At 36.3% G+C, this 26,884-nt stretch overlaps 1 protein-coding gene across 2 annotated transcripts in view; it reads right to left on the bottom strand.

Moving 5' to 3' along the window:
- The window catches only part of LOC129787876 (homeotic protein proboscipedia), a 37,613-nt gene extending 11,933 nt beyond the window's left edge, over positions 1-25,680 (bottom strand). Inside the window, exon 1 of one of the 2 annotated variants that reach the window (XM_055823701.1) lies at positions 24,661-25,680. In XM_055823701.1, coding sequence (XP_055679676.1) covers positions 24,661-25,042 — 382 coding nt within the window. In that variant the 5' untranslated portion in view covers positions 25,043-25,680. The remainder of the gene's footprint in view (positions 1-24,660) is intronic. The other variant, XM_055823702.1, reaches the window with a different exon arrangement.
- Between the last annotated feature and the right edge of the window lie 1,204 nt (positions 25,681-26,884).

Here is a 26,884-nt window from a genome sequence, read left to right as displayed (position 1 = left end):
GCAAAAGCACTCTCGCGAAACATAGAAAGGATATGTACTCTCAAAGGTGCTTGACTACAGCTCCGGAGATTGAACTTCATATGCCATCCGTGAATGTTTCAACAAAAAGGGTTGAAAATCTTCTCTCCATCTCCTCGCAAAACAGAAGAATGTTTCTTTACCCACCTCACCTCACAGAGGAATAAATGTACATAAAATCCATATACCCTAAAGCAGCTTTCAATCATCCGATTTTCCCCTCCTTTGCAACCTTCCAAAAGCTCGTCGCGTGGAGTTTTTCATCTGCATGAAAGTTTTCTCTGTAAATATATTGGATTCATGGAGAAAGCAGGGGGGGTGTAATGTGGGGGGGGTTGGTGTGGGAAAAAAGTCAAGAAGGGTGTCGAAGAGATCGATTTGAGGGGGGAAAATGACGAGACATCTTGAATAAAACATCGGGAAAGTGAATGTCAATACTTTTGGGGGTGCGACACATGGAAAGCTTTCTGAAAAATTCACTTGAAGGTTAAGAAAATAAATAGGGTAGTAATCAAAGTTTTGTGCCATATAGAGGTCACCAAAAGGTCCAAAAGGTTCTTAAAGTTTTTTTTTGCATGAAAGTTAAACTAATTTTTATGTTTTTTTTTAACCTATGTAGGATTTTACTGGCCACCAGTGGCCAATTTGAGTTTTTTTTTAATTCTCACAGAATTAAAATCTGTTAAACATTTCGTGATAAATTCTATATCTGTGTGTAGGGAATTCCATTGTTTAATTTTTTTGAAAGAAAATTTGGAAAAACATTTTGTTTTTGAGAGGAAATTAAACTCAAAGTTTTGAAGTCAGAAATATCGATTCTCCAAGGGTTAAAGGAGCTTATTCAATGCGCCTTATGCGAGGAAATAATTTAGGAATTTTGAAAATTTTGTCATTTTAGCTTTAAGTGTAAAATTTTATTTTTTTTTGCGGTTTCATTACTCCTTTTTGATCAAAATTGTTTCCTCTAATCAGGGTAATACCCTTATATGCTTGGATAAGTTCCTTTCATCTTCAATACCACCATTCTTTACAAAAGAATTTGTTTTTTCTCATGAACTTTTTTGCTCTAAGTATTTTTCAATTCTTTCGAGAATTTGATTCTTGCAAGGTCTTAAAAAAATTTCATCAAAGAAACTTTGCAGAAAGTTTCATAAATTTCATCACAAAGAGCGGAACCTTCAGCATAGATTTCAATATGAGCGACAGATCATTTCTGCATGCGAATTTCACGCGTCACACCATGTGTTGCCCGAGAAAATATCGATGTAAGTTTTCCTCGCCTTATCAAATGGTGAAATTTCCATAAATGATGACAATGTCGCAAATGAAATTCTCTAGCATGAATGGTCGAGAGTCACTGACGGTATATAATTGATGGCCTTCTTTCCTACGTATATGTAGAAAGCCAACATTGGAACTTTCCATCCATTTGTCTCACACACCGAATCCCATTGAAAGTTACAAAACTTTTATTGTTTATTGTCCCAATTAAATTCAATTGCATTTTGCGCCTTGCAGTCACTCTCTGTGAGGTTTTTTTTTCTTCACTGTGTTATATGTACATTTTTTTTACGAGGATGATGGTGTGTGACCCCTCCGTGACTTCTAGGAGGGCATATACATTTGAGAATAATAAAATACAGAAGTGAAATCGTTCGCGAGGCAGTATGAATTGAATAGGCATGGAAGACGTGTCAGAGATCGTCATCATGGCAATTCAGAGTTAGCAGCAGATTCGCTCAATTGCACTTTTGGATGTGTCTGCGACTATTTTTCAAACTGGCACACATTTTTTCGATGGATTTTAATACTTTTCCCGCCCCCCGCCCAGACTCTTTTCATATTCCCGCGACGTGATGCCCAAATGGCAGCGACCTCACCGTGCACACACCAAATTGTATGAATAATAGCACGATGAGGGGGTGGATGAGAAAATATTCAAAGGTACCACCGAGGGTGGTTTTCCACTCCATCCCTTAGCTCCCGTGTGTGTATGATGCCTTCGAACTGCTGGCATATGTTGGCATACAACGAGATCTGCATGGGCAATACGTGTTTTTGGTGCGTAATGGCAATCAATAAATCACATCATGCTAAACTCACACGACGGTGTAGAAGGGAAAAGTGTATCAATGGTGAGAATGTGATGATCAATTGAGTGAATCAAACATTCACACAAATCGTGCAAAATTTACAACAACTAACTTTTTAATTTGATCAATTAAATTCCCTTCTTTTTGCATCCCTTACATCTTGTAAGACATTAACGAGGGATGAAGAAATTTCCTTGACCAAAAGGACATACTCCCTCCCCCTCTAACCCACTCATAAATATCCAACGCATAAGGGATAAAAGCCACAGAAGTAGTTCATAAATTAAACCCTTTTGCCCCCGAAGCATCCCCTTCATGGTGTTGCAAAATTGAATACAGAATCGCCCTCGAGAGATCACCCACGCTGGATGGAGTTTATCTGCAATTTGTAAATTTATTGCTCCCTCAATTGCGGAGACAATGGTCAATTACACTCATTTAACACAGAACATTTTGTGTGTTGTTTTGGTAAAAGAGGCAAAAATGAATTAATAAGAGAACACTGATCCGGAGAACCCACAAATTCGGCCAAGGGTAGGTGCGCCCCTTTTGTGCCTGAAGAGTCTATCAAACATTTACCAAGACGATTTATTACAATCCACTTCACTTGGGCGGTGGGAAGATGGTGTGACCGCATACAGAGTTGTATCAAATGCAGATTAAGGAGTAGAGTTTGAGTGTGGGAGTCAAACAAGGAGCCTAAACTATTGTTGAAATGTATTTAATGCGTGTGACTAAAACTTACATTTTATGCATGATATTTGCCATTTAAATTAAAAAACTAAAAAGGAAAAAAAAACCTACAAGGAATGAAGAGGTCAAAGGTAAGATTAAATATAATAAAAAACACAAATTGATTTAAAATTAAATTAAATTAAAATTATTTAAATAGAGGAAGGCTGTAAAAGATTCTGGGGTAAAAAAATGAAATTTTCACGAGATAATTTTTCCTGGGTTCAGTGAAAGTATTTGTGTTTTAATAACGAATATCTTTATAGCAAATTTTCTGAGCTACAACTTTGTCTCAGATGATAAACGGGAAAATGCATTTTCAATCAATTTTCTTAACCCTTATGCGTTGTTCTTTTTGCCTCTACTACGGGATTAAATTAATTTTTTTTAATTAGAAAAATATTAAATTTACTGTTTTGTTTAAATAATAAATTACTTATTTAAAAAAAATAAAATTCACGAAATTGTTTTTTTTTTTAATTTAAAAAACATTGGTAATAGCCGTAATAGCAAGCAATGAAACATGTTAAGTTGTAAGAAATAGGTATGCTTTTACCCCATCTTACCCTTATCTTAAAGATACTAAAAAAATATTCGTAATACTTCTTCTTAAAATATTTTTTTTTTTAATAATATTTCAGATATTAATAAAATCGTTTTACAAAATTATTTTATTTGAAATTAATCATTCACGTTAAAAAAATAATTATCCAAAATTATTTGAAAAATTACTTTCAAGACAGAAAAAAAGAATAAAAAAAATAAAAGAATCCCTTTAAACTGTGAGTATTTAGGGGTTCATTTAATTGTAGTGAAAAAGAACGTGCAAATTTTCTTGAATCACAACTTGAAATCTCTCCCGTACGCGGAAACCTCGCCCTCCACCTCCCTAAATAAAGGGTGGGTGGGATTTTTGAATTATCTCACACGCGGAGAAATGTTGTGTTACCCCACCGAAGATATTTACGACTTGGAGATGGGGTGCAGATGTTCCCGTCGAGACGCAAACACTGTGTAAAAAATCAGCACCCCTCTCGTGGAAACTCCAGCCTCCACCCCCTCCGGAGGGTTGGTACGGTTGAAGCAAAAAAAAAACGAGCATCGCAGCTAAAGAACGCGCCAGAAGGAAGCAGAAGAAAAAACAGGGGGTGCAACCCGCAATGGTATTATTATTATAATATTCCAGACGAGAGGGTGGCAAAGGCATATCGGGGTGACTTTTAACTGCTTGAAAGAATTAATTTCCTGAAGTATCCTCGGCACAAACATTTTATAGAGTTAACTTACAAAACCGCACAGCAATCGCATTAATTCAAGTGAAAATATGTATTACAAAGTATCTCTCGCTCTTTCCAAGCTCTGCGGCGTCTTGTTTTTTTTTCTCCTTCCTCATCCACCCTCGCATACGTTCCTCCCACACTCAAACTGCATTTACTTCCTTGTGTTGTACATTTTAGTTCTTTAGGGAATATTTTAAAGAATTTACTTTGAAATAAATTGAGTGTGGTGTTTTGCTGGGTGATTAATTTTGAGTTTTCAGTATACAATTTTTTAAAGTTTTTAATTCTTTTTCAATGTTACTTTTCAATGATTTTAGGAAAACAAAATTTTAATTTATTTAGTTAGATTTCTTAATACAAGTTTGACCTGAAATCCTCTTTAATTCACGAGAAAATTTTACAAAATTTAAAAGTTTTGAGTTGGAGCTTTTTAACCCTTTCGCGTTTTTTGGGTCATACGCTGACCCAAACGTGAAACATTTTATTTTTTCAATTATTTATGAATTTAATTGTTTTTCCAAGTTACCAATGCATCAAATTCATGCAAAAGGAACCCCTGAAAACATCCACACAATAAATATCGTGATAAAAGAATGCATGTTTCAATGTTTTCATGTTTCACGTTGGACGCGAAAGGGTTAATTAAATAGAGGTAATGAGAAATTCCCACACATTCACCCCACAAAGCTGGTGGACTTCCGTGTGAAAAGATTGCAAAAGAACGCGACTGCTTCAAGTCAATACGTTTGGCGGCACAACAGAAGAAATGCCGAACAATTGCAGAGCAAACGCCAGTGGCCCTAATTGAGAAGAAGGTCCGTAACAAGATCACCTGAGAGCTGGGCGGTGAGCATTTGGAGCAGCAGAAATTGACTTTTCTGCCCTGTGAAATGGAAAAATGTCTCTCATTAAGCAATACTTCGTTCTGTCTTTTTTTTTTAGGGGGAGCCACGAAATGGAAGCGTGTGGTTCGGATCCAGCAGCTGATTGCCCAGAGAACCGCGCACAGAGAATTGACTTCTGTGAGATATTACACGGGAGGTTTTTTTTTTGTATTTTTGAATTCTCTTCAACCGCGGTGGGTTTTTGATATGTACCTCGTTTTTTGATAAATTGCCATCACATAAATATTACTCGACTTTTAATTCTCCTCCAAAGTGAGTAGCTTTTTTTTTCTCTGCAAGAACACCGCGCGGATACAAAAAGGTACGTTGTGTGGAGGATCTTCTTTGGGGTGAGAGACAGTGAAAGAGTGGTACACACGCCCCCATGACCAATTTTAATAAATTGTCGATGCACTGAGAAGCAAAAAAAAGCTTGTGCGATGAAGCTCAGTGAGAATGGTGCGAGTAATTAAATTTCAAAACGGACAACGCGCAGCCGGACGGTCACATCAAAGGTGGGAGCTTTTTCTGCGCCCATCTCGCGGTGTAATTTGTCTCTTGTCTTTTTTTTGCTGTTGTTGTTTGCCCATCCCCACGTGAGAATTATTCAAATTTTCACACACACACGGCGGGACACGCGGAAGCTGCGCGGATGCAATCAAGCATCTCGCAGATCGTTGCTGTGAGATCTCAATTCCCTTGATGAGCTTTGATCTGAAGATTTATTGACCGGAAATTGTGATGTTTTATGCAGAGAATTGAGGGAAAAAGTGTACATTGAATATCCCGTAAGTATGTTATGTAATAAAAACTGCTTATGCGACAAAACATACCTTGAGGATCATTTTCAGAAAATTAATTCCTTGAGAAGACTTTAAAAGGAGAGAAATAACTGAACTTTGTGAGAGCTTTCAAAGCTTCTATGGATGTTTTGGATCTTTATTAAAAATTTTAGAAAGTATTTATCTATAAATTAAGAATACTTTGAATACCAACTCTGTGCTTGTCAGCTCCAGTCGGGAGAAATTTCTTCTCCTGTTTGCAAGTTTTGGACTAACATAAAAACATTTCGAGGGTTCTGAGGGGCTGAAATTGGGGTGTCTTTATCATGTGGTCACTTAATGTAAAACATCAACCACCTTTTGAGGGATTTCCTATATCATTTTTCATGGTACGAGAGGGCTGTTCTTCTCACACTCGCCCCCGCAATGAATTCATCACCCCCTGTGTGATGCAGACTTTTCATCAAATTACCACAAACACACAAAATGGAATAATTATAAAAATAGCAAGTTGAGAGGAATTTTGGGAAGGCGATATGTGGTGGCCAAGTTTGTGCAGCCACCAAGGAAAAGATAAATGGTGGTCATCTTTCACATTGTGGTCGGGTGTGTGTGCCCTTTTGACACCCTCTTAGTCCCCGACACAGGACACCCTGCTGAGGCGAGAAAACTCTTGGGTTTTTGCACCCACTGCAACTTCCCTTATCCACGGATGGAATCTCTTCGGGGGGTGTTTTAGAGTATAGAAGATGGTGTGAGAGGTAGAAGTGACCATTAAATAAATTTGCTGCATGTGCGTTGAACAGGACACAACTCTCGGATGGTTTGGTTTGAGTTTTCAACTACACTCCGAATAATTTTCATCAAATTATATTTAAAATTAATTAAATTAATCATCATTTATGAAGAATTTTGAGTTAATTTAAATCTCAATTTAAAAATTAAAAATTTAAAAGTTTTATCATTCAATTCTCAAAAGAAAATTTTCCTTCTTCAAGCTTTTTTAATATAATAATAAATAAAATTTGAAGGTTCTCCTTCATAGATAGAATAAAAAATTTCTTTTTTCGAAGAAGAAATAACATTTTTCTTCACTCAAGAAAACCCCAATATTTGACAAAATTGTTGGGTGATATTTTTTGGTATTTCCTGGCAACTCCCATTGGTTCCTTTTTGGGGAGTTTTTTTTCTTATAGTTTTTTGTGTGAAAAAAAATAAATAAGTTGAGGTCTAGAGCAGCAGAGAAAACATGGCGTATGGAAAGGAAAAAAAATAAAGAGTACTTCCCCCTTGGCAGCGTTTGGTACCACAACAAACCGTCTAATCCAACCACTCTCCCGGGCCCACTATAAATGCCACGGAGCTGACTTGGAAGGCTATAATTTTGCCTTTTCAAACATTATAGGTACACATCATTGAGTTGAATTCAACATGGACACGAACACGTTCATTGTAATTACACATGATTGAGGCTCATGTTTCTCTCCTCTCCACATGCCGGTCTGTTTTGCCACGGCGCCCCTTTTTTTTTGCTCTGCTCCCCCCCTCGTCGTCGTTTCTTCCTGCGCGCCCATTTTCCCTCTCACATGCGGGGCATTTTCACCTGTCACGATATACCCGCAAAGGATGGCTTTTGGGGAAAAACTCAGTGCAAGCTGAGAGTAATTTTCTGCACGACACCTCAAATTTCTTTGCAATATGAGCTTTCACCAGGCGCCTCCATCGACCAAACTAAACAATATTTTGCTTTAGACTCACAGAAATCTCCAGCTTTTCTCTATGAAATTGGTGTCAGATGAATTTTCCTCCGTGTGTGTGGATTATTTTTCACCTCTACAGGTCAACTTTCCACCTATCAATTTGCAAAAGTCAACTCATCGTATAGCTTTTGACGGAGTGTGCAGCATATAAATATGCAAACCATGTTCTCTTGCTAGTGCGCAAAATGAGAATAAATGACCAATAATTACATAGTAGAGTGTAACAAATATTTTTCACTGCACTCCACAAGATGGGAGATTGTTTATAGCGAAAAAGCACCTCTCCTTTCCCGCCTCAGGTGATGCTGTGTGAATGAGTTAAGAAATGATGATTTTCCATAAATCGCACTTTTTTCTTCTTCTTCTTCTCCTGTAAAAATCTTCCCATTCCACCTCCGTTGGGGGGCAATGAGGGGGCGGAGTGAATCCACAACAACGAGATAGTGTTGCAAGATAGAGCTGTATATAGCAAGTTCTTGTGCTCTTGTGCACGATTCTGTTGTTTGTTTAAAAAAAAAAACGTTGCCGCTAAAATAATATTGTTTTATTGATAAAATCAATTTGCGTGGAAAATAGAGGCATAGCTCTTGTAGAGAAAAATGTACTAAATTCGACCTTTTTGACTTTATTTGTAAATTCATTTTTTTCAAACAAAACTAAAATTTCATCGATCTACTTGATAGATAATAATTGCTCAATTATTGATCAATTTTTGATCAATCACAAAATCATTTGTTGCTTATATATTTGGTTCTACTGTTTTTTTTTTTTTGAAAACAGACAGGGGAAAGAGAATCAATCACTGAACAAACAGATTTGACCAGGAATTGATCAAAAATTGATCAATCTGATTGATTCAATCATGATTGAGCATTTGTTGGCTCAATTAATTTGTTTTCTTGGATCCTACAAAATTTCTTAGAACATATTTTTTCACATCTATTGAGTAAAAAAAATTAATAACGAATTATTAAATTTTATTCTTCTCTGGTAAATAAAAACTCTTAAAAGCGAGATGAAACGAATAGAGAAAAAAACAGCCCACGGGATGCTGCAAGAGAGAAGGAATTTAATTGGATGATCGTATATTGACGGTAAAATTGGAATTCATCATGACATAGTGGCGGGGGAATGTTGTGGAAAAAAAGCCATCCACAGCCATGGAGGAAATAATCGTAATAAAGTTTAATGGCAAAATCGTGGTCAGATATAAAATTATTGGTGATCAAGAGATGTTTGTGTGTTGCGATGGGATGTTACGAAAGATATCCCGCGGGTTGTGCCAGAAGAGATCACACGAAATTGGCTCAAATTGGACAGCCAGGAAATTGAGAGGAACCCACGGAGATGAAAATATAAAATAAAACGAAGAAGAAACCAAAGAATCGTTTACCTTTAAGCATTCATGCTTTGCTCCCCCGAAACTTCCGTCTCGTTTGCGCTTTTATTTATCAGCCTTCTTGCTGCTGCTTCCCCCCGCCAGACGCCACGCCTTCCTTTGCTCCACTTTTTTTCCCCAAAGACATTTTCCATCCCCAAAATATTCCACCTTCCACCCGCCGTACAAGCATCCCCTGCCAGGCTTTTTCTTCTTCTTCCTCCATCACCTCCACGTGGAATTTATCCCATTTTCATGCGGAGATCTTAAGGTGGAACATCGTGATGTTTAAAGACGACGTACGGAAATGTGTGTGTGTGCACCAAATTTGGGATCTCCGTGTAGACAAAACCATCCCATTTCTCCAGTGTTGAAGAGATTTGAGGTGGCGACCTGGGTGGGTGGCAAGTCAAGGGTGATAAATGACATTGTTTTGGGGTGTGTAAAGTGCTCCACAATATACACTTGTCGCGGTTTAGCGGCAGCTCCTTAACATGTGTTTGCCTCCGTGGCCGCAAATTGTCTCACTGCGGCGATTGCCACCCACCACCCACACTCCCTCTGCCACTGGGTGAGGGTGGCTGTCGTCGCCCTGAGTACAAATTGGGCGATTAGGTGAAAGGGTTAATAGTTCCCAAAGACATTGTGTGGGTGTAGGAAAATTGCATGGAAATATCTTTAAACTTCTGATTTATTACTCGCAATTTTCATCACCTGTTCTATTTATCCCACACAGAGGATGTCCTCGGAATACTTTCTGTGCAACTTAATCAGGAGATTTTGAAATGCAATTTGCTTCCTTCAAGTGTTGAGGATTTGAAAGAAATTATATAAGGGATGGTGAACAGATTCGCTCTAAGATGAGGAAAATCTGGTAAATAAAATAAAATTTAATAGATTTTATCCCGGGAATGTTTTGTATTAATTTTCTTGTAAATTAAAGTATAAAAAAAATAAAATAAAATAAATATGTCATAAGATTGAAGAATAAGGAGTTTAGTCAATTTATCATCGAAAAGTTCTTTATTCGAAGAAAAATTCTGGAAATGTTTAATCAAGAAATCACGAACAAGAAAGGAATAAGAAATCAACAAAGAGATCTTTCATTTTTAATAGAGATCAGCTGAGAATAGCAGCTGAAGATTTTTTCAAAAATTAAGCAAAAACACAATGATGACGTCATATTTGCATTTTGAGTCAAATATTTGCTGAATTTTTCCTGCTAGTTCTAGTGGAAATTCCCTTTAGCGATATCTTATTCTTTACTGATCTTCTACAAGACTAATTTAGTCCTCATTCTTTCCTTCAATTAGAAATTTTTCCATACTAAAACGACTAAACTCCTTTTATGATTTTGTAGAGAAAAGAAGAAGTAATAAATTGATCTTCATTCAAATTCTGCTTAAGAAAACCTACCCTTAAATCTTTTTTATTATTTTTTTGTCTATATAGAATCTTTTTAATCTAACAAAATAACTTTAAATCAAATACAAGCAAAGATTCTTATTAACTTGCCCGGAAGTACATTGCAAATCCACGTTAAATAGTCGACCAGACTATTAATTAAAGCCCAATAAAATCTCACTGTGAAACTGTCGTGTTTCCTGCAAAATCTCCATCCTCTCTCTTTCTCTATAATTATGAAGTAATATAGAAGATTGTGCCTTGCGATTACTTGACTTCTTAAGGCGAGTGAATTAAAAGTTACCCACCATGGATAAAAATCCCACCTCACTGTCTTCTTGTTAGAAAAACTCGCTCTTATCTTATTGAAAACATTCTTATGTTTGCCCCCGGGGGAGAAATCCATTTCCATGCCTATTAGTAGGGAATTTTTAGCATAAAATTGCCTGAATAATTGCATATCGTACTGTAGGGTGATGGTGGTCAAAATGAGGGTTTCCAGGCATGGAGAGAATGGAGGTATTGGGTAGGAAAAGTGTCGCATTTGGCGTCAAAAGGGAGAAACAGGTCATCGGACAATGAGAAATAATCAGTCTCGCCACATATGGTCCAGTTCGTGCCCAAATGTACATAGTTCAAAAATCCACAATCACCACCCCCGGAAATGCAGAGAAAATCCCGTGGAAATGCGAGGAAAAATATATATCGATGGCGAAATATGAAAATCATGATTGAGTCATATATTTTGATGATACGAAAATGACTTTGAGTTTTTCTGGCGTGCGCGGGGTGAGTTTTTGGCAAATCAATACAATTTTCTTGCCTTTCATCCCCCATGCGACGACTGATTCCCAGACGAGGAATTTCTCATTGCCCCTTGGCGGGAAGGGAGCGGGGGGGTGAAGAAGAGAAATTCATATCACTGAATGAAATATCTCAATCAATGGAACCGCGCGATTTGGTGGGTGCTTCCAAGCTTCTAAATGGCATTCTTGGCCGTGTCGGGGAGAAGTTAATAATTCAACCTTTAAAAAGTGCCCGTTTTTCATTGTGTGCTCGCTCTCGTTTTTTTTGTCTTCCCTCCACAGAGATAAGGGTGAAAATATGGTGGTTGAGATGGGTTTGTGAGGGTGAGATTTGGCGCGCACACGGTGGAAGGACACGCGGAGGAGAGACAGGCACAAGAATTTATTATATGAAATTTAGTCGGTCGACTTCTACCATTGATGGTATTCCTTTAAACCGGATAAGGGGTAATTAGCCTGAAAAATATAATGGTTCTGCCCTCAAAGTCAAAAATGACTAAGAGGAACCCTCGCCTGATTAGGACAAATGCTTCTTTCGCATTTTTCGCGTCCCTCCATGAGTTTAAATAAATTGATTCAGTCCGTTGGGTTTTTCTGCAAAATATTCTCTCTTTGAGAGTTGTGTGGTGTGAGCTGACGTGGGGAATTTTTTTAAATAGTTATTTTTAAAAATTTAAAAGTAATTTAAAATAGTTAAAAAATTTTTTTATTATTTAATATTTTGATTTTAAAATCAAGCTTAAAGAACTTTTTCTAATTTCAAATAAATTCTTTATCTCTATTTAGACTAATTTCTAGGTCTGACTATTTATTTTTATTGCTGGTTTGAAAAAAAAATGCCAGACTTAGAATTTAGTTAAATCAGGCAAGAATTCAAAAATTCGTTAATTATAAATGAGCTAAAATAAATAAATCCTAATCCAGGATCTTAGTCTAGAAAAATCCTAGTCTAGGATTCTATTCTAGATGATATCTTAGTCTAGAATCCTAATCTAGATAAAATCCTGGTCTAGGATTCTAGTTTAATTTACTTAATTTTAAGTCTAACGTTTATTTGTACCCAACACAGTCTTAGAACTGCACGTCCTTTAATTTAATTTCGGCTCCCATCTCTTGTGGTACAAAACTTTAAAAGGAAATGGAAGAAAAACAGACAAGAATATCCGCAACAAAACCACCCCAAACTCTCTTCATTATTTCACTATAAAATATTTCATAAACTCGATAGTGTCTTGCCGGAGAGTTTTGCCTTGGAAGATTTTGTGTGGACTTAATGGTGGTTGATCGAACGGGGGGACATGGCAAAGTTTCCCTTCACAATGTGGCATTTCTCATGCAATCTCGCACCCATCGGAAGTGTTTTGCAGACTGTACATAGTTTGAGGGCCAAATGATTCCTCGAAGCTGCGCCGAAATTAATCTCAAAATCTCCTTCATCAAGAGAGAACCAATTTATTTGAGGCAGCTCCGATCCTCCTCCATTTCGAACGTTCCATCCGCTTTAATCTCGCCCCATGTATATCGTACGCCCGGAGATAATGTGTCAGAGAGCTCAGGGATGATGCTTGATTGACAGTAGGTGTGGACATTCGAAGGGGGAATCATCATCCCTCGCCAGTATGTGCCTCCGTCATGGGCCAAAAGAACCATGGAGAGCGTCATGTGTTTCATTGGTTCAGCGACTTTCCTTCCACATGAGAACTTTTTTCTTCCTCATCTATTTTCTCTTTTTTCTTCCTCCTTCATTCCGCCTCTCCCTCTTTTAGCCCTCCATCTGCCCACAATTCCACTTTTTCTTTGCCTCCTCCTTCCTCCCACGAACCCCAAACAAACCTTCAGCAGACTATGGCATCGCGTATAACCTCCTATCATGCAGATGGAGATCGCAAAAAGCACGATCAGAATGTAAAGCATTAAATTGAAATTAAACAAACGTGAAAACATCATGAGATAATTAAGAAATTTAACCGAAAAGACACTTTTTTTCGTGTGGCTGATGGACGCCATTTGGGGAGTCATTTACAGAGGAAAATGCTAAATGTTTCATTTATACGATTCACACACACTTTTGGTGATCGTTCAGCGTGATTTTGGGAACGATTTGTCCGCCAGCATTCTCGTTATGTTTATGTAATTGTTTTTTCTTCAACAGAAAAATGTTTTGGTAATAAAAAATATAAAAGTTTATTCAACTTTGTGAGAAAAAATTGTTAAAAATTTTGCTGGAGTTTGAGGAAGTTTTCTTTGAGATCAAAATGATGGGAAATAGAGATTGAATTTAATGGTGGAACCGCATGATTTATGAATCATGTTGAGGAGCATAAATTTGTTAACTTTGGAAAAAAATTTATAAAATATTAGAAGAAAAGGTTCTAATTTATCTCAAAATCTTAGATTAATTTTTAGATCTGATCATTTTTTCTCTAATTTATGATTGATTTGAAAAAAAAAAGAAATGCTAGATCTAGAATTTACTTAAATTAGGCAAGATTTAAAAAAAATCCTAGTCTTTTATATAATTAAAATTAATCCTAGACTAGTGTTCTAGTCTTCATAGAATCTTAGTCAGGATTTCAATCTACATAAAATCCTGATCTAGAATTCTAATCTAGATAAAATTCTAGTTCAGGATTCTAGTTTACTTTAACAAATTCTAGGTCTGACTTTTATTTTAGTCCTAATCGGTCTCAGAATAATTTATTAGTAAACATTTTACATGGAATGTAAAAGTTTCTCTCTATGTTGTACCTAATATTATTAAAATGAAAACATTATTTCGATTAGTTTTCTATTCTCATCGTCATCCTTTGTGTGTATTTATATACATACATACAATATCTAATATATAATTTCGGAGAGTCCTCGAACAGGAAAGTAGATAGAGGGTGTAAACACAGGGTGAGTTTGTAAAGGGGGTGCCGTTTGCGGTGTATGGGATCCGTTGAGAGGGCAATGTTCGTCGCACATAAATTATTTCGACAACAGTCTTCTTATCTCACATTTAAAACGTTTAAAATAGTCGAACGAGAAGCCCGGTGGGTGCTGAAAATTTTTATGGGGTATAAATTTTCGTTCGATTTAAATGACTCCCCCTTTTTTGCACACACACAAATCCTTACGCGGTGTGGAAATCCCACCACCCTTATGGCTTTGGAGGGTATTTCCGCTCCAAAGTGCCTCCGATCACCGCTCCCTCCAACCCTCCCTTCCAAACCATTTTGCAGGGAAAAGCCGCACTCTGGAAAAATGGGGTGTGAGGCTTTTTGAGGAAATTATTGTTCCGCCCGATATTTTGCGTTTAATTTAATCTACAAATACACGTAAATGACTCAATGTCTTTCCCAGCATGGAATTGGCAGATATTGTGCTTTGTGAAAAAAGAGTGGATTTTTTTTCTGTGGTGAATTTGCGCTGCTGGAGAAGAAAAAAAAACGATCTCCCACAATTTGCGGGCATACCGGAAAAAAAAGCTCAACACTGTGGAGTTTTTTTTGGACGTGGTCAAGCTCGGAAGGGCCCCAAAAATTCCATGTGAGAAAAAAAGCCCGTCTATCAATGGCGGGAAAATTTTATGGTCAACGATTGAGTAAATTATTCAATTACACGCATCAATTTCACTTGAATGCCATCAAATTATTGAATATTAAATTTTTGTATAGCCTCCACCGGCAAAAAGTTGCATGATGAATGAGCTTCTGCCTGGTTATGCCACCAAAAAAGCTCCACGCATACCGACAAAATTGCAACATTTTGTCAATCAATTTGGGGGTAAGAGAATATAATTTCAAATTATTCCATTTAGGAGTTTTTCTTTTATTTTCATTTATTTTATTAATCCAGTTTTAGCTCGCCCAATTCCTCTCTGGCGTAATACGCGCGATTTAAGCGAGATATTATTTTTTGCAACTGCGCGTGGAAAACCTTGAGGGTATTACGTGGAATTCTCATAAAAATTGAAATTTATATGCAGCAAATATTTCATATTTCTCTCCCATTGAGGACACTGTAATGCGTTGTCATTTATAAAATGATGCGCGCGGGGAATTGTAAAAAATCTGTTGAATACTCTGTGGATTTCCCCGCATAAGATTTTCATCATGGGAGTGTGAGAGAGAGAGGGAAGAAAAAATGAGAGACATAAGAGCATAAAACAAGTAGATAAACATTCCATTTGGCGGAAAGTGTTATAAATAGAGAGACGCACGATGACAAACACCACGGAGACGAAGGATACAGTACAGACTTTTATGTCTTCATGCCGAAAAGCGCCGAAGGGGGTTGGCATCTGTGTGTGGAAATGGAGGGATGACGAGATGTCAACCCCTTTTTTGCACCCCCGCACACGTATAACATGGCCTGAATGTAATTTATAGTCGCGGAATCACGTGTCAACTGCGAATCATCCCTACTGTAGCATCTTCGCATCCACTTCCGGGTAATACGAGGGTTGGAAAATAAATCAACACATATCGTGTAAATAGTTAGTGGGATTCATGCTTAATTCTTTATACATACCCAAACTCCTGCATGTCATTCAACTACTTAGGAACATTTTCCGCCACTCTGTGTGGTATTTTATGCAGAATTTCCCCCATTTTCACTCCCAGCTTTTGAGTATGTGTGCTGTTTGAAATCGTTTAAACTGAGATTTTCGCATTGAATTATTTTTTAAAGTGAAATTGTTTTTTTTTTAGAATTCTTTAAATATATTATTTACAATACGATTTTTCTTAAAATTCAATTTTAGGGAGCTTTATTTCAATATAAATATGAGCTTTTGATCAAATGGAGGCGCCTGGTAGTCAAGAAAATTATCCTGAACCTACCAATTATGTTTAAAATTAAAAAAAGGACATCTTAATTTTCCCCCAAAGAAATTTAAAGAAAATCTATAAAATGAGAAATTAAACGAAATGGAGGCGCCTGGTAGTTAAAGAACTTTTCTTGAGCTTTCGAAAAATATTTTAAATAAAAATAAATGTCCTAAATTTGATAAATACAGGTTAAAAGAATTACAAGAAAAGTGTTTTCTTATCCAATAACTCAAAAGAATTTATAAATAACATTCAATTGAAATGGAGGCGCCTGGTAGTCAAGAAAGAGTTTTTAAATCTAAAAAGATATGCTTAAAAAATTAAAGAGAATGTATTAATTTTCTTAAAACTAATTTAAATAAAATACAATGGAGAGATTTTCTCAATTTATTTACTAAAGAATTGATAAAATCAGAATTGAAACGAAATGGAGGCGCCTGGTAGTTATGGAATATTTCTTGAGCTTTTGAAATTTCAATAAAAAAAATGCTCTATATAAAATATTACAGTGGAAACGCCTGGTAATCAAGATGATTTCTTTAAAAATAATTCTTTGAGTTAAATTTTCACTTTTTTTTTTTATTAAAAATTATTTTCGCTCAGAATGTTATGCAATACATCACGTGCTAGCTAGAGAGAGTCTCTATACATATATTTCTAGCATACACTGCCAAATATTTAGCTTCAACAGAAATCCGTCTTAACTTTCAAATCCCTTTTTAACAATCCTAATCTTTATAGAATCTCTATCATTGCCTAATTCCATTTCAACTCGATCCATGCGTGTGCAACCCTCTGCTTTGCAATGTCATCTATCACTCTTCACTGTGACCTTATCCCTCACAATGTGTGACCCATCATTGGGAATTGCGTTGAATGATATCCCACGTTGATGAAAGTAGATGCTTGAGGATGGATAGAAAGATTTTTCCGTGGATCAAGACGATATATATACGAGCTTGTCATGCGCGGTGATTTGTCGTCAACTCCAAAAATCCCTCGAACTACGAACCCTCCATGACGGCCAACACACATATGATGGATTGTGTGAAAGTTGACTTTTTTATTCATTCTCCAGCAATATAATTATTTGTAGATACATCAGAAGGTTGCACAAAATTGGCAAACATTCAACCATCTACTGTATTTTCTCACACACTACAAGACATATTCGTTGATCTTTTAGAGCGTTTCGCGAATGAAAAAAAACTAATTCTCACACTCTTGTGGGGGGGTTTTTTGTCATCTCTAATGTGATGGTTGCTCTAAAAAGTTTATCCAAATAAATACATAGAATCAGACCATGAAGTTTCCACGTCTGATGGTACGAAAATTATCTATATTAAGTATGACTTGTGGATGATAATAATACAAACAAGACCGTTACCTTGACGCACCGTATGATATATATTTTTCTTTGCCCAAGTTACGCTAGGATGTGTCGAATAATACCCATCTGCGCTGTGGTGGCATTGAAAAGTGCTTCAACCTCTTGAGCATGAGATATTTTTCTCCATACACCATCATAGATATTTTTCGTTGAAGAAATTCCAAGAAAATACGGAGAAAATTCACGCTCAAAAGGGATTGAGCTTTCATATTATTGAATTTCTTCGCCTGACTGTGTTGGTGGGGCGAGGTTGTAATTGCAATTTGAATTGAAATCCCGTCCAAAGCATACCGAATGTCTGGGCGGAAGAGAGAGTGGCACGGAGGAAATAAAAAAGAAAAAAAAGAAGTGAAGAAAAGTTTTGATGAACGAAATCGATTTTGTTTGAGAAGCTTTCGCATTTGGGGGTGAATCTAATCAAAAATGTGTCACTCAAAGTTCGATTTAATATGTGCGTCTCTTCGCGATGGGAAAATCGGTTTTAATTTAAAATACTTGCGGAGTTCTTTTTAATTTCCTCTCTATGATTCCATACACCCCATCTCTCTCTCTCTCGTGGCTCCTTGTTCCAACGTTCGTTCATCCACCTACACCCACCCACCGTCCCTTACAGCACGGAGCCACCCTTAGTGGTGGAAAAATGCAAAAGATGGGTAGATGAGGAACGGAGAAAAGAATGACATCACAAATCCTCCACAAATTAGAGATAACTCTCTACTAATCCACCATTTCCACCCCCCACGCAGTGGCACAATGGTGAAGATGAACAAAATAGCAGGAAGTGGGGGTACTTTAAAGGAATTTCCCTTCGAAGCTTCGTTTCGCGTTTTATATTAAAATGTTTGCAGGTCTTTCTTAGGAGGTTCCTTTTTTTTACTTCTTCGTGGTAACACACAGAAGAGGCGGATTTTGACGAGACAATTGAATTTATTCTGCACTCAATTGAATTGATTCTCCTCACTAAACACTTTCTTAATTTTATGGCTTTTCATTAAAAGGAATGAGTGGAGCCCCTGCGATGAGGTGGAATTAACCGCGGATTGAGGTTGCAAGTGCGCGAATTTAAATGTACATAAGCGAGCCATATCGATCTATGAAGGGAAAATGGTGTTCAATTTGTTTAAGAATGAATTTAATTGAAAAATAAAAGGAAGAATTTATTTGGGAAGAATTCAAAGGCATTTTCCACAGGATAACGTTTTAGAGTAAAATGTTTTAAAAGATATTTTGTTTTCATAAAATTTTTTATTATTTTTTAATAGATAAATATTTTTTGAATATTTAGAACAAATTTGAAACAATAGAATTTTATTCTGGCCTATTTTTGTGTTATGAAAAAAATCATTCAAAGAGACGTTCATATTGTTGTATATTTTTCAATGAGAAAAATTCTCTTAAATAAATTTTCCATAATAGATGGTCTTAAAATTTTAAGTTGGTCCAAAGGTTTCAAGTCGGTTTTTTAAGTCTGATTTAAAATTTTTAATTCAGGCTTGGATTTTCCTGAGTTTTCCTGGAAAATATGTAAGATTTTCTGATTAAAGAACTTGAATTTGATTAAAAATAAATCTTAAATTGAATTGAATAGAGAACAAAAAATTTATAAAAGTTAAGTCTAGGACTTCATTACAATATTTTTATTTATTTCATTTTTTTATTTTATTTTATTTATTTATTTTTTTTTTATTTTTTTTTTATTTTATTTAGTAAAAGGAAAAATCGTGACTTTTTGGTGAAATATGATAATTGAAATCGAGTTCTTTCTTTTCGACTTAAAAAAACTGACTTAAAACTTAAGACCGACTTAATATTTTAAGCCCGTCTTAATAGTGAATTCCGCCCAAAATGAAGTTATTCTGACTTAAATTCCAAAAACATTCTTAACAGAACTTATTTTTGAATTCTTAAATTTTCATCGAGAAAGTTTCTAAGAAGACTGAAAAAAGCCCTTTTTCTTCTTAAAAATGTAAATTGAACGTCTTTTTGAATGAATTTTACATAACAAGAACGCAGAAACAGAATAAAATTCTATTGATTTTGAAAAGAATATACAGATTAAAAAAAATATCCTTGAAAATATCTCTTGAAAATAATTTTCTTTTAATTTCCCTTTACGCACCAACACAACACTCATAAACTACATTTATGTTATGTTATGCTTGTTGATCATTTTCCCACACAAAGGAAATCTGGTCCACTTCATTTCAAGTGGCTCCTACTGCTGAAACCCAAATCCGGAGTGCAAACACGGATGTGTGTTTTCCCCCCAAAAACAAAGAATCAACAGGCTTTTTCCAGGATTTATGGTATTAACCCCTTAAGTGTCTGATGCTCCCAAAATATCCCCTCGTATGTGGGTGGAAGAATCGTGGAATTTTATGTTTATGTTTATTGCTCCGACAGCCACATTCTCATATGTGTGTGCTGATGCGATTTAACGATAGGGGATGATAAACGATTATATGCCCTCATAGATCCCTCACATGCCGCAGTTTTGCTCTTGTGCTAAATTTATGACCACGAAGGGAATTATTTCTTTTCAAATCTTCCTGCGCGAGGATAGTTTGGAGGTCTCACAGGTTTTTTGGTTTTTGGGAGAAACAGAGGAGCCAATCTTGTGGGTATCAAAGGAATGGTAAAACATGGGATCAAGGAAGGGATGTGACTTTGATTGATCAACTGGCAAATAATTGAAATTTTGTACGATGATGTTTCTTCAGCGTGAAATCGATTCTTTTCCTTTCTTGAATGTTCAGAAATAAAACGAAATGGGAAAAAGGGTTCGTGTGGCAATCCGAAGATGCAACTGCCCTGGTTGTCCCATCGTGCAAGGATGAGCTATATATAGGGGAGAGTACATAATTCATCACGGTGTGCTCAGTTGAGTAATTAGCTTCCGCCCCATCGTGTCATTCTTGACGTAAAATCGATGCCGTATTGATTTTCTCCACGAGACTTCCATTTTACTTTTCACACCCACACCCTGTACATCACCACCCCCTCCCGCTCTCCCTGTTCCGAGAGAGCCCCGCACGTTTCAACTGACGTCCATTCGCCACAAGTGAAAATCCCCAATTTGCCGTCCATCGTCCCTCGATGACGGACAGGAAAATTGTTACATTATTCCCCGGTTTATTCTTCCCGTGCGCAGCTCTGCGGTCGCCTCATTGTTTTTTTTTTATTTTCAAACCAACCCTCTATGGAAAAGATAACCCGCGAACAATTTAACATTGTTCAAAATATCCCCGGAGAGTGTTTCTAAAAATCTCGGCAGGGTTTCACTTCTCCGGGGGTTTGTACTATATCCCCTTAATTTAATTATAATGTGCATTTTTGAAGCGTCATCCTTACGCTGTGGAACTCTCCTCAATGTTTTTAGCCGCACGGACTCCCGCTCCTTTTTCCTCGGGAGTTTTCATTAAAAATTCACTCCCGGCCACACTTTTGAGTCTATATGGTTGAAATTGCAGGAAAAGAAATACCAAACAATTCCATCAATGCTACCACACAGATGCTCAAATGGAGATCATAAATTTAATTCAAAAAGGCGCCGCACTAAATCATCTCATGCTTCGTTGTAATTGAGCTATAAATTTATTGGTGTGACTTCGATGAGATCGGATGATTTGGTGATTTTTTATGCCCCTCAGGTGGGCCCCAGAGGTGATCAATGAGGGTCACACTTTGGGCGTGTTGAGCAAATAAAATGCCCAAAACTTGCTACCACAGTTGGATACCGATCAGAGTTGATCTTGAGGAATTTCGAGATAATGATCGTGAATGGAAAGATATTACAGTGGGACCCCAGTACAACGACCACTCGGATGTACTCTTCACACTCATTATTTTCAATGCGCAAGAGTAGTATAACCAAGCGGTCGTTGTACTGGGGTCCCACTGTAATTAGAAAAATTTAACATGCAAATCTGTACGAATTTCTTATTTTAATTTTGTTGAAAAAAATATTTATTTTGATTTTTTTTAGAGATTTAAAAGGAAATTAATTTTTCTTCAAATTCGAAACGTCGCTGGAAGGCGTAAAAATACTGGAATTGTGATTTTTTGGTAAAAACAATAACTCAATCTCTTCTAGCGGAAATAAAGTTTTTTTTGTACTGGAATAAGAAACTTGAATCACTCCAAATTTTGGATCTTTATGATAATATTAAAAGGACATTCACAAAACATAAAAAATATTCTTCTTTGGAATTTCGTTACTTTATCATTTTTAGTTTTCAGGTAAATAATTATTAACAGTTAAAGAATCATTCCAACTGTTAAAAATATTTTAAAATTGCTCAATTAACTTATGATTAACCCTTTCACGACCACATGAAATGATATTTATTCAGAGGATGCTTTGAGAGGACATTTCTTGGTAAAAACGTCTTCTACAGAAACTTACCGTTTTACCAACTTAGAAAAATAGTTAAATGAAATTTGAGTAAATTATTTTACTTTTGGGACCGCGTATATCCCAATAAACACGACAGGGTTAAATCTCTTAATTTTTTTTAACAAAATAATAAGAATTATTTGGTATTCCTCACAAGTTAAAATTGAATTCAAATAAATTTAAATTAAAGAAATGTCCAAAAAATATTTTTCCCCTCAAATATTTTTTTTCCTTTTACCATCAAAATCGTCTCTGCAGGACACAGTCATTCTGCGAAGGATGAACAAAGGTCGCCTTACAATTAAATGCCAGTATACACACACACACACACGATAATCGCTCCTTTTGCCCGAAGATTAATACCCTTGTTGACACGATTTAGGAGATAAGTTGGTTTTACAAGTCCTCCACCACCCGCAAAAACAAATCGTTCCCATGTTAATCTATTATTTGGCGTATGACCGTGGAAAGAGAGAATCCTGATGGGTACGAAGGACTAACTCCTTGTGGAGAAAGACTCAATTTGGCGGAGAAAGACTGCGTAAGAGATCATTTGTCTTATTCCCAGCATGAGGTCTTGTGCGGTATATTGTAAGTATAATATATGGACCGTTGAGTGCTTTGTGAGAAAACTTTTTGGGGAGATTTACCGGCGCTAAATGCTCAATTACAGCGTGAGGACGTAAAAAAGAAGCGTAGTAGATTGAAGAAGTTGAAGTGTATGAGATTTAATTGGGAAGGTATCGAATTTGGAAATTGCATTTTGTTGTTCAATGCCAAAGAATGAGGGAAAACCCTTTTATGGTTTATTAACTTGCTCCCCCCTTCTTCTCTGAGATCCATCAATTAGGCGGGAGCTGTCTTTCGTGGAACGACAGACGTCATAATGAGGATCATAACGAAGGGATTGTCTCTTCTTATATAGTGTTTTGGTGTCTTATAAAAGGAACTAATTACACAACTCTTAATTTTCATCATGAAATGTGCTCAAGAGGGTGGCGCAGAAGAACTTCGCGGTCCATCGTTGCCACCCCCATCCCATGTAGTGGTGCAAATTGGCCACAGAAGCTTAGGATGGGGGAGTTATGCCGTCAATGGGGCACTTAAAATTCTTTTTACGAGCCATCACCGTACTTTTTATCACCCACATTTCACTTTAAGAAGGAAAAAAAACACAACTTCACGACGAAATGAGGGCGGGAAGGTGAGCCGCAAAAGTTCCCAGGTTCGGGAAAAATTGCAAGACTCTCTCAAGAGAGAAATGAAATTTGTCCAAAATATTAATTGCATATATCGGGATGGGCGGCAAGAAGAAGAAGAAAAAAAAAGGGAGGAAGATAAATCGCTCCGGAGGCAACCACGAACAACCTGATGCTCGGTCATATATACAAAAGGTCGGCACAAAGAGAGGTTGCCTATAATACCAATAACCAAAATAAAAGAAATGTTTTTTCAACATTTTGACAAATGAATCGAAATAATAGGGTAGCCGGACGGATTTCGTCATTTGCTCATCAGTTGTTTTGTTAGATATATCGTGAATAACAAATGAAGTTCGATAAGTCAGGAGGGGATTTTTTTCCTTCTATCTATCTTAGCGCAGCGTCTTTGTCTCAAGTAACATGGAGAGTGAGAGGGCCAGCGAAATGATGATGTGAAACAAATGATGGCAAATAATAGTTTTGCTGCTGTCTCGGCAGGGCATGGCACATAGAAAGTGGGTTCCCTCCAGGCGCCACTTGTTCTTATGCCGAAAGAGAAGATCCCAAAAAAATTGCCCCGAAAAGGTCGCGATTGAGGGTGGAAATCCTTCTTAATTCGAATTAATTCAATTGAAATTCAAAATGGGTGTTTTTCAAGCTTAAATTGGAAAAATTCAACCTATTTCCTTAACCTTTTGCCCCTCTCTGTTCTTTTGTATTTTTAAAAGGACCTTATGAATGAAATAAAAATGAATGAATTCAGCTCAGCATCGCTCTATAAAATATTTATTAAAATGAAAATTTTATTTAAGAGATTGGAAACTACATAATCTTTATTACCTACAATTTTTTCGTTATTTATTTTCTTAACCCAAATATTTTCTAGAATTTTTTTTTCAAAATTTTCAATAAGTTTCATTTCCAAATTGTCTAGAAAAGACAAATCTCTTACAAAATTCTTGAAATTTCTTTTAAGAAGTTTTAAAGCTCTTTCTTCTACCAGATACATTTAAAATTTATGAAAATAATTAGGACTTCTTATCTTATTTTGAGGCACTGAACCTCAACAAAAAAATTTCCTAGTCTGGGCTAAGATAAAAACTCTTTCAAATAAGGATAAAAAATAAAAATAAAAATAGATGCTACAAGATTTTGAAAAAAACTTTTTTTTTTCAATCAAAAGATTAAAGATCTGTGTAATTTAATTAAATTTATTTAATTCAATTGAGATATTTTTTATAATTTTTTAATTATCTTTTTTTAATAAAAAAAAATCTTTCCCTCTTTCTCTTAAAGTCTTTACGTCCTTAGTCCTATAAAAAACCGTTAATTCATCATTTTTTTCATGAGAAAATTCTTTTCCAAAATTTATAATTAAATTTTTACTTGATATGGCTTTTAATCCGGAAATAAATAAACAATTAATAAAATATTTTAAACCGAATTTGAGGGCGGAGAAACGGTTAAAGTCTGACATTTGAAAGAAAAATTAAGACTTTAAATTCTCATGGAAAAATTAATCAAATAAAATATAAAAATATATTGTATATGCAAAGTAATAAAGAAATCACAAAATTCTATTAACGAACAATTCTAAGAATTTCTAACACCCAGTTTGAATTCATTTTTAAATTAATAATTTTAATGAATTTTTAAGGACTTTCCACTTTAGCTTTAGGTCAGGTTTTAGGTGAAGTTTTTAAGAAGTTAGAATGACTAACCTTGAGCATTGCTCTTTCGAGCTGTTTTCTTCTCCTTCATCCACGGGTATTCAGGTACCCCATCCATGCCATCCGGGGACACAACGGGGTAGCCCTGAGGTCCCATTTTGGGGCTTTCGGGTCCAATATGCGTGAGGAATTCCGCCATTGAGGGCTGCGAATTGATGAAACCACTCTCGGTGGTCATCCAATAGGCCGTATCAGCTCTCTTATCACAGTTCTGTCCTCCCAGCTTCACCCCCAATTGCCCCTGCTGTGCTCCCTGCTGCGGTTGAATACCCTGGAGGGCATTCATTGGAGACTCTGACTTTATCTGTGCACCCATTTGTGGGTCCAGACTATTACACTTCTCTTGCATATTGTTCACACTGCTAAACACCATTCAAATTTTCCAGATTTTGAAATGTGTGCAAAAATGCCTTTTTTAGCTCACACCTCTTCTCGGTCCCATTTCGCAGAGTTTCTTCTCTGTATGATAGTAAGTACATTAAATGCCGATCCCGACGGGGCGATCACTGATCACGGATCATTATCCATTGTAACACAGAAAGAAGAGCACTGTTGAGGATCGAGGAATTTTTTTACAGCAATGAATGGGGAGAAAAATTTTAGAAAAAAAAAAAGAAAACTTTCACTCTTGGGCACCTTCACAAATCGCACGTTACACGGGGGCCTACAGACAACCGTTCACGATGAGATGAGAGACGCAACTGTCGTGCAGAGCATTGGTGGAGCCCACTTGTGTGCATTTGACGCGGTATGGGGGCACTGCAGGATCACGGGGTGGGTGAGTCGTGTGTCCAAATGAAAATTCCCATCACTTTCGGCTTTCACCACAAGTCACCCCTTTTTTTCAATTCTTCTACTCCGGCTCTCTCTCCCTGGTGGCCCTTTTTGTGCCCGCTTCGCGCGACGGTTCTGCCCTGTGACTATGTTGAGAGTTTGATTTTCTTAGAGGCACCTCTGCGCGATGGAGTACCACGTGACCTGACTACACTGACCAATGGCACAGTGACTACTGAATGTGATACAAAAAGATAACATCCACCGTACACGGTTGTGGTGCTGCAGAGAGCCACGAGAGGCGCGGCCATGCAGCACTTTGCGCGCGCAAAGGGGCGGAGCTTTGGAGACTTTTGCCTGTACACTACACAGTGCACAACATGGAGAGCATGTAGGTGAAAAGTCTACAATGAGAGTAAAGCCCTATAAAATCTACTTTATATCCAACACGAAGCTTTGAGAGAATCTCTCCGATATGGGGGCATACGCAGCATAAGAAAAAAAAGTATATAGATGCTGCCCAAGGCGACTCATGGGAGATTGGGCAGAAGGAAAATCTTAAAGTCACTGCCTTCGTCTCGCTATTGATCTCAAAATCTCTCGCACTTTAATATCTCTGTAGCTGGCAGAAAATCTTTTAATTGACATGGCGGTGTCTATTACTTGGTATTCCATATACTTTCTGATAAGCAAATACAAAATGCTAAGAATTGTGTGAGAAGCATATGCTCCGCTTGATTGGGATGAAACTTATGCATAAACGAATTTTGGAGGTGATGATCATTGCGATTCCTGTATTGTTAATTAATTTTGTTATCTGGAGATAGAGTCCTTAGATCTAAAATTAAATAAATTAAAAAAAATATATAAAAAAAATATTATAAAAACTTATTTTAGAGAAAAAGAATAATAAAAAATAAAACAAATGAAAAAACAATAGGGGAGGGCGGGGTTAATAAAGTCACTTAAGGGTTTGGAAAAAGCCTAAAATATCATATTTCCTAGCTAGATAGAGCAAAATGATCTAAGAAAGAGTTATAGGGCAGTAAATTTCCTAAAGAAATGAGCTATACATTTCGTTTTATCTATTTGGGAAATATGATATTTTGAGCTTTTTCTAAATCCTTAAGTGACTTTTTTAACCCCGTTCTCCCCTACGATATAATATATTTTTTTTTAATTCTGCATTTTTTTTAAAACAAATAGAAAGGGTCAGGGTTTCCAAAGATCTATGGGTGCTAGGGAGGAAATTAAAAAAAAATAGAAAATGTCAATAAAATAAAAAAAAAAGTACATTAGGTATCTATTGAAGAAAAGAGTTTATTTATTTCGGAGATTCTAAAACATTTTTATTAAAAACAAATTGCAAAATTAATGAGAACCAACAAAGAATTGTCAATTTTGATTTATAAAAGCTGAAAAATAAATTAAAAATAATTTA

Source organism: Lutzomyia longipalpis, chromosome 1 (genome assembly GCF_024334085.1).
Source record: "Lutzomyia longipalpis isolate SR_M1_2022 chromosome 1, ASM2433408v1".
In the NCBI taxonomy this organism is placed as follows: Eukaryota; Metazoa; Arthropoda; class Insecta; order Diptera; family Psychodidae; genus Lutzomyia; species Lutzomyia longipalpis.
The sequence above is the reverse complement of the archived record's forward strand: the minus strand, read 5'-3'. Positions and strand labels throughout refer to the sequence as shown.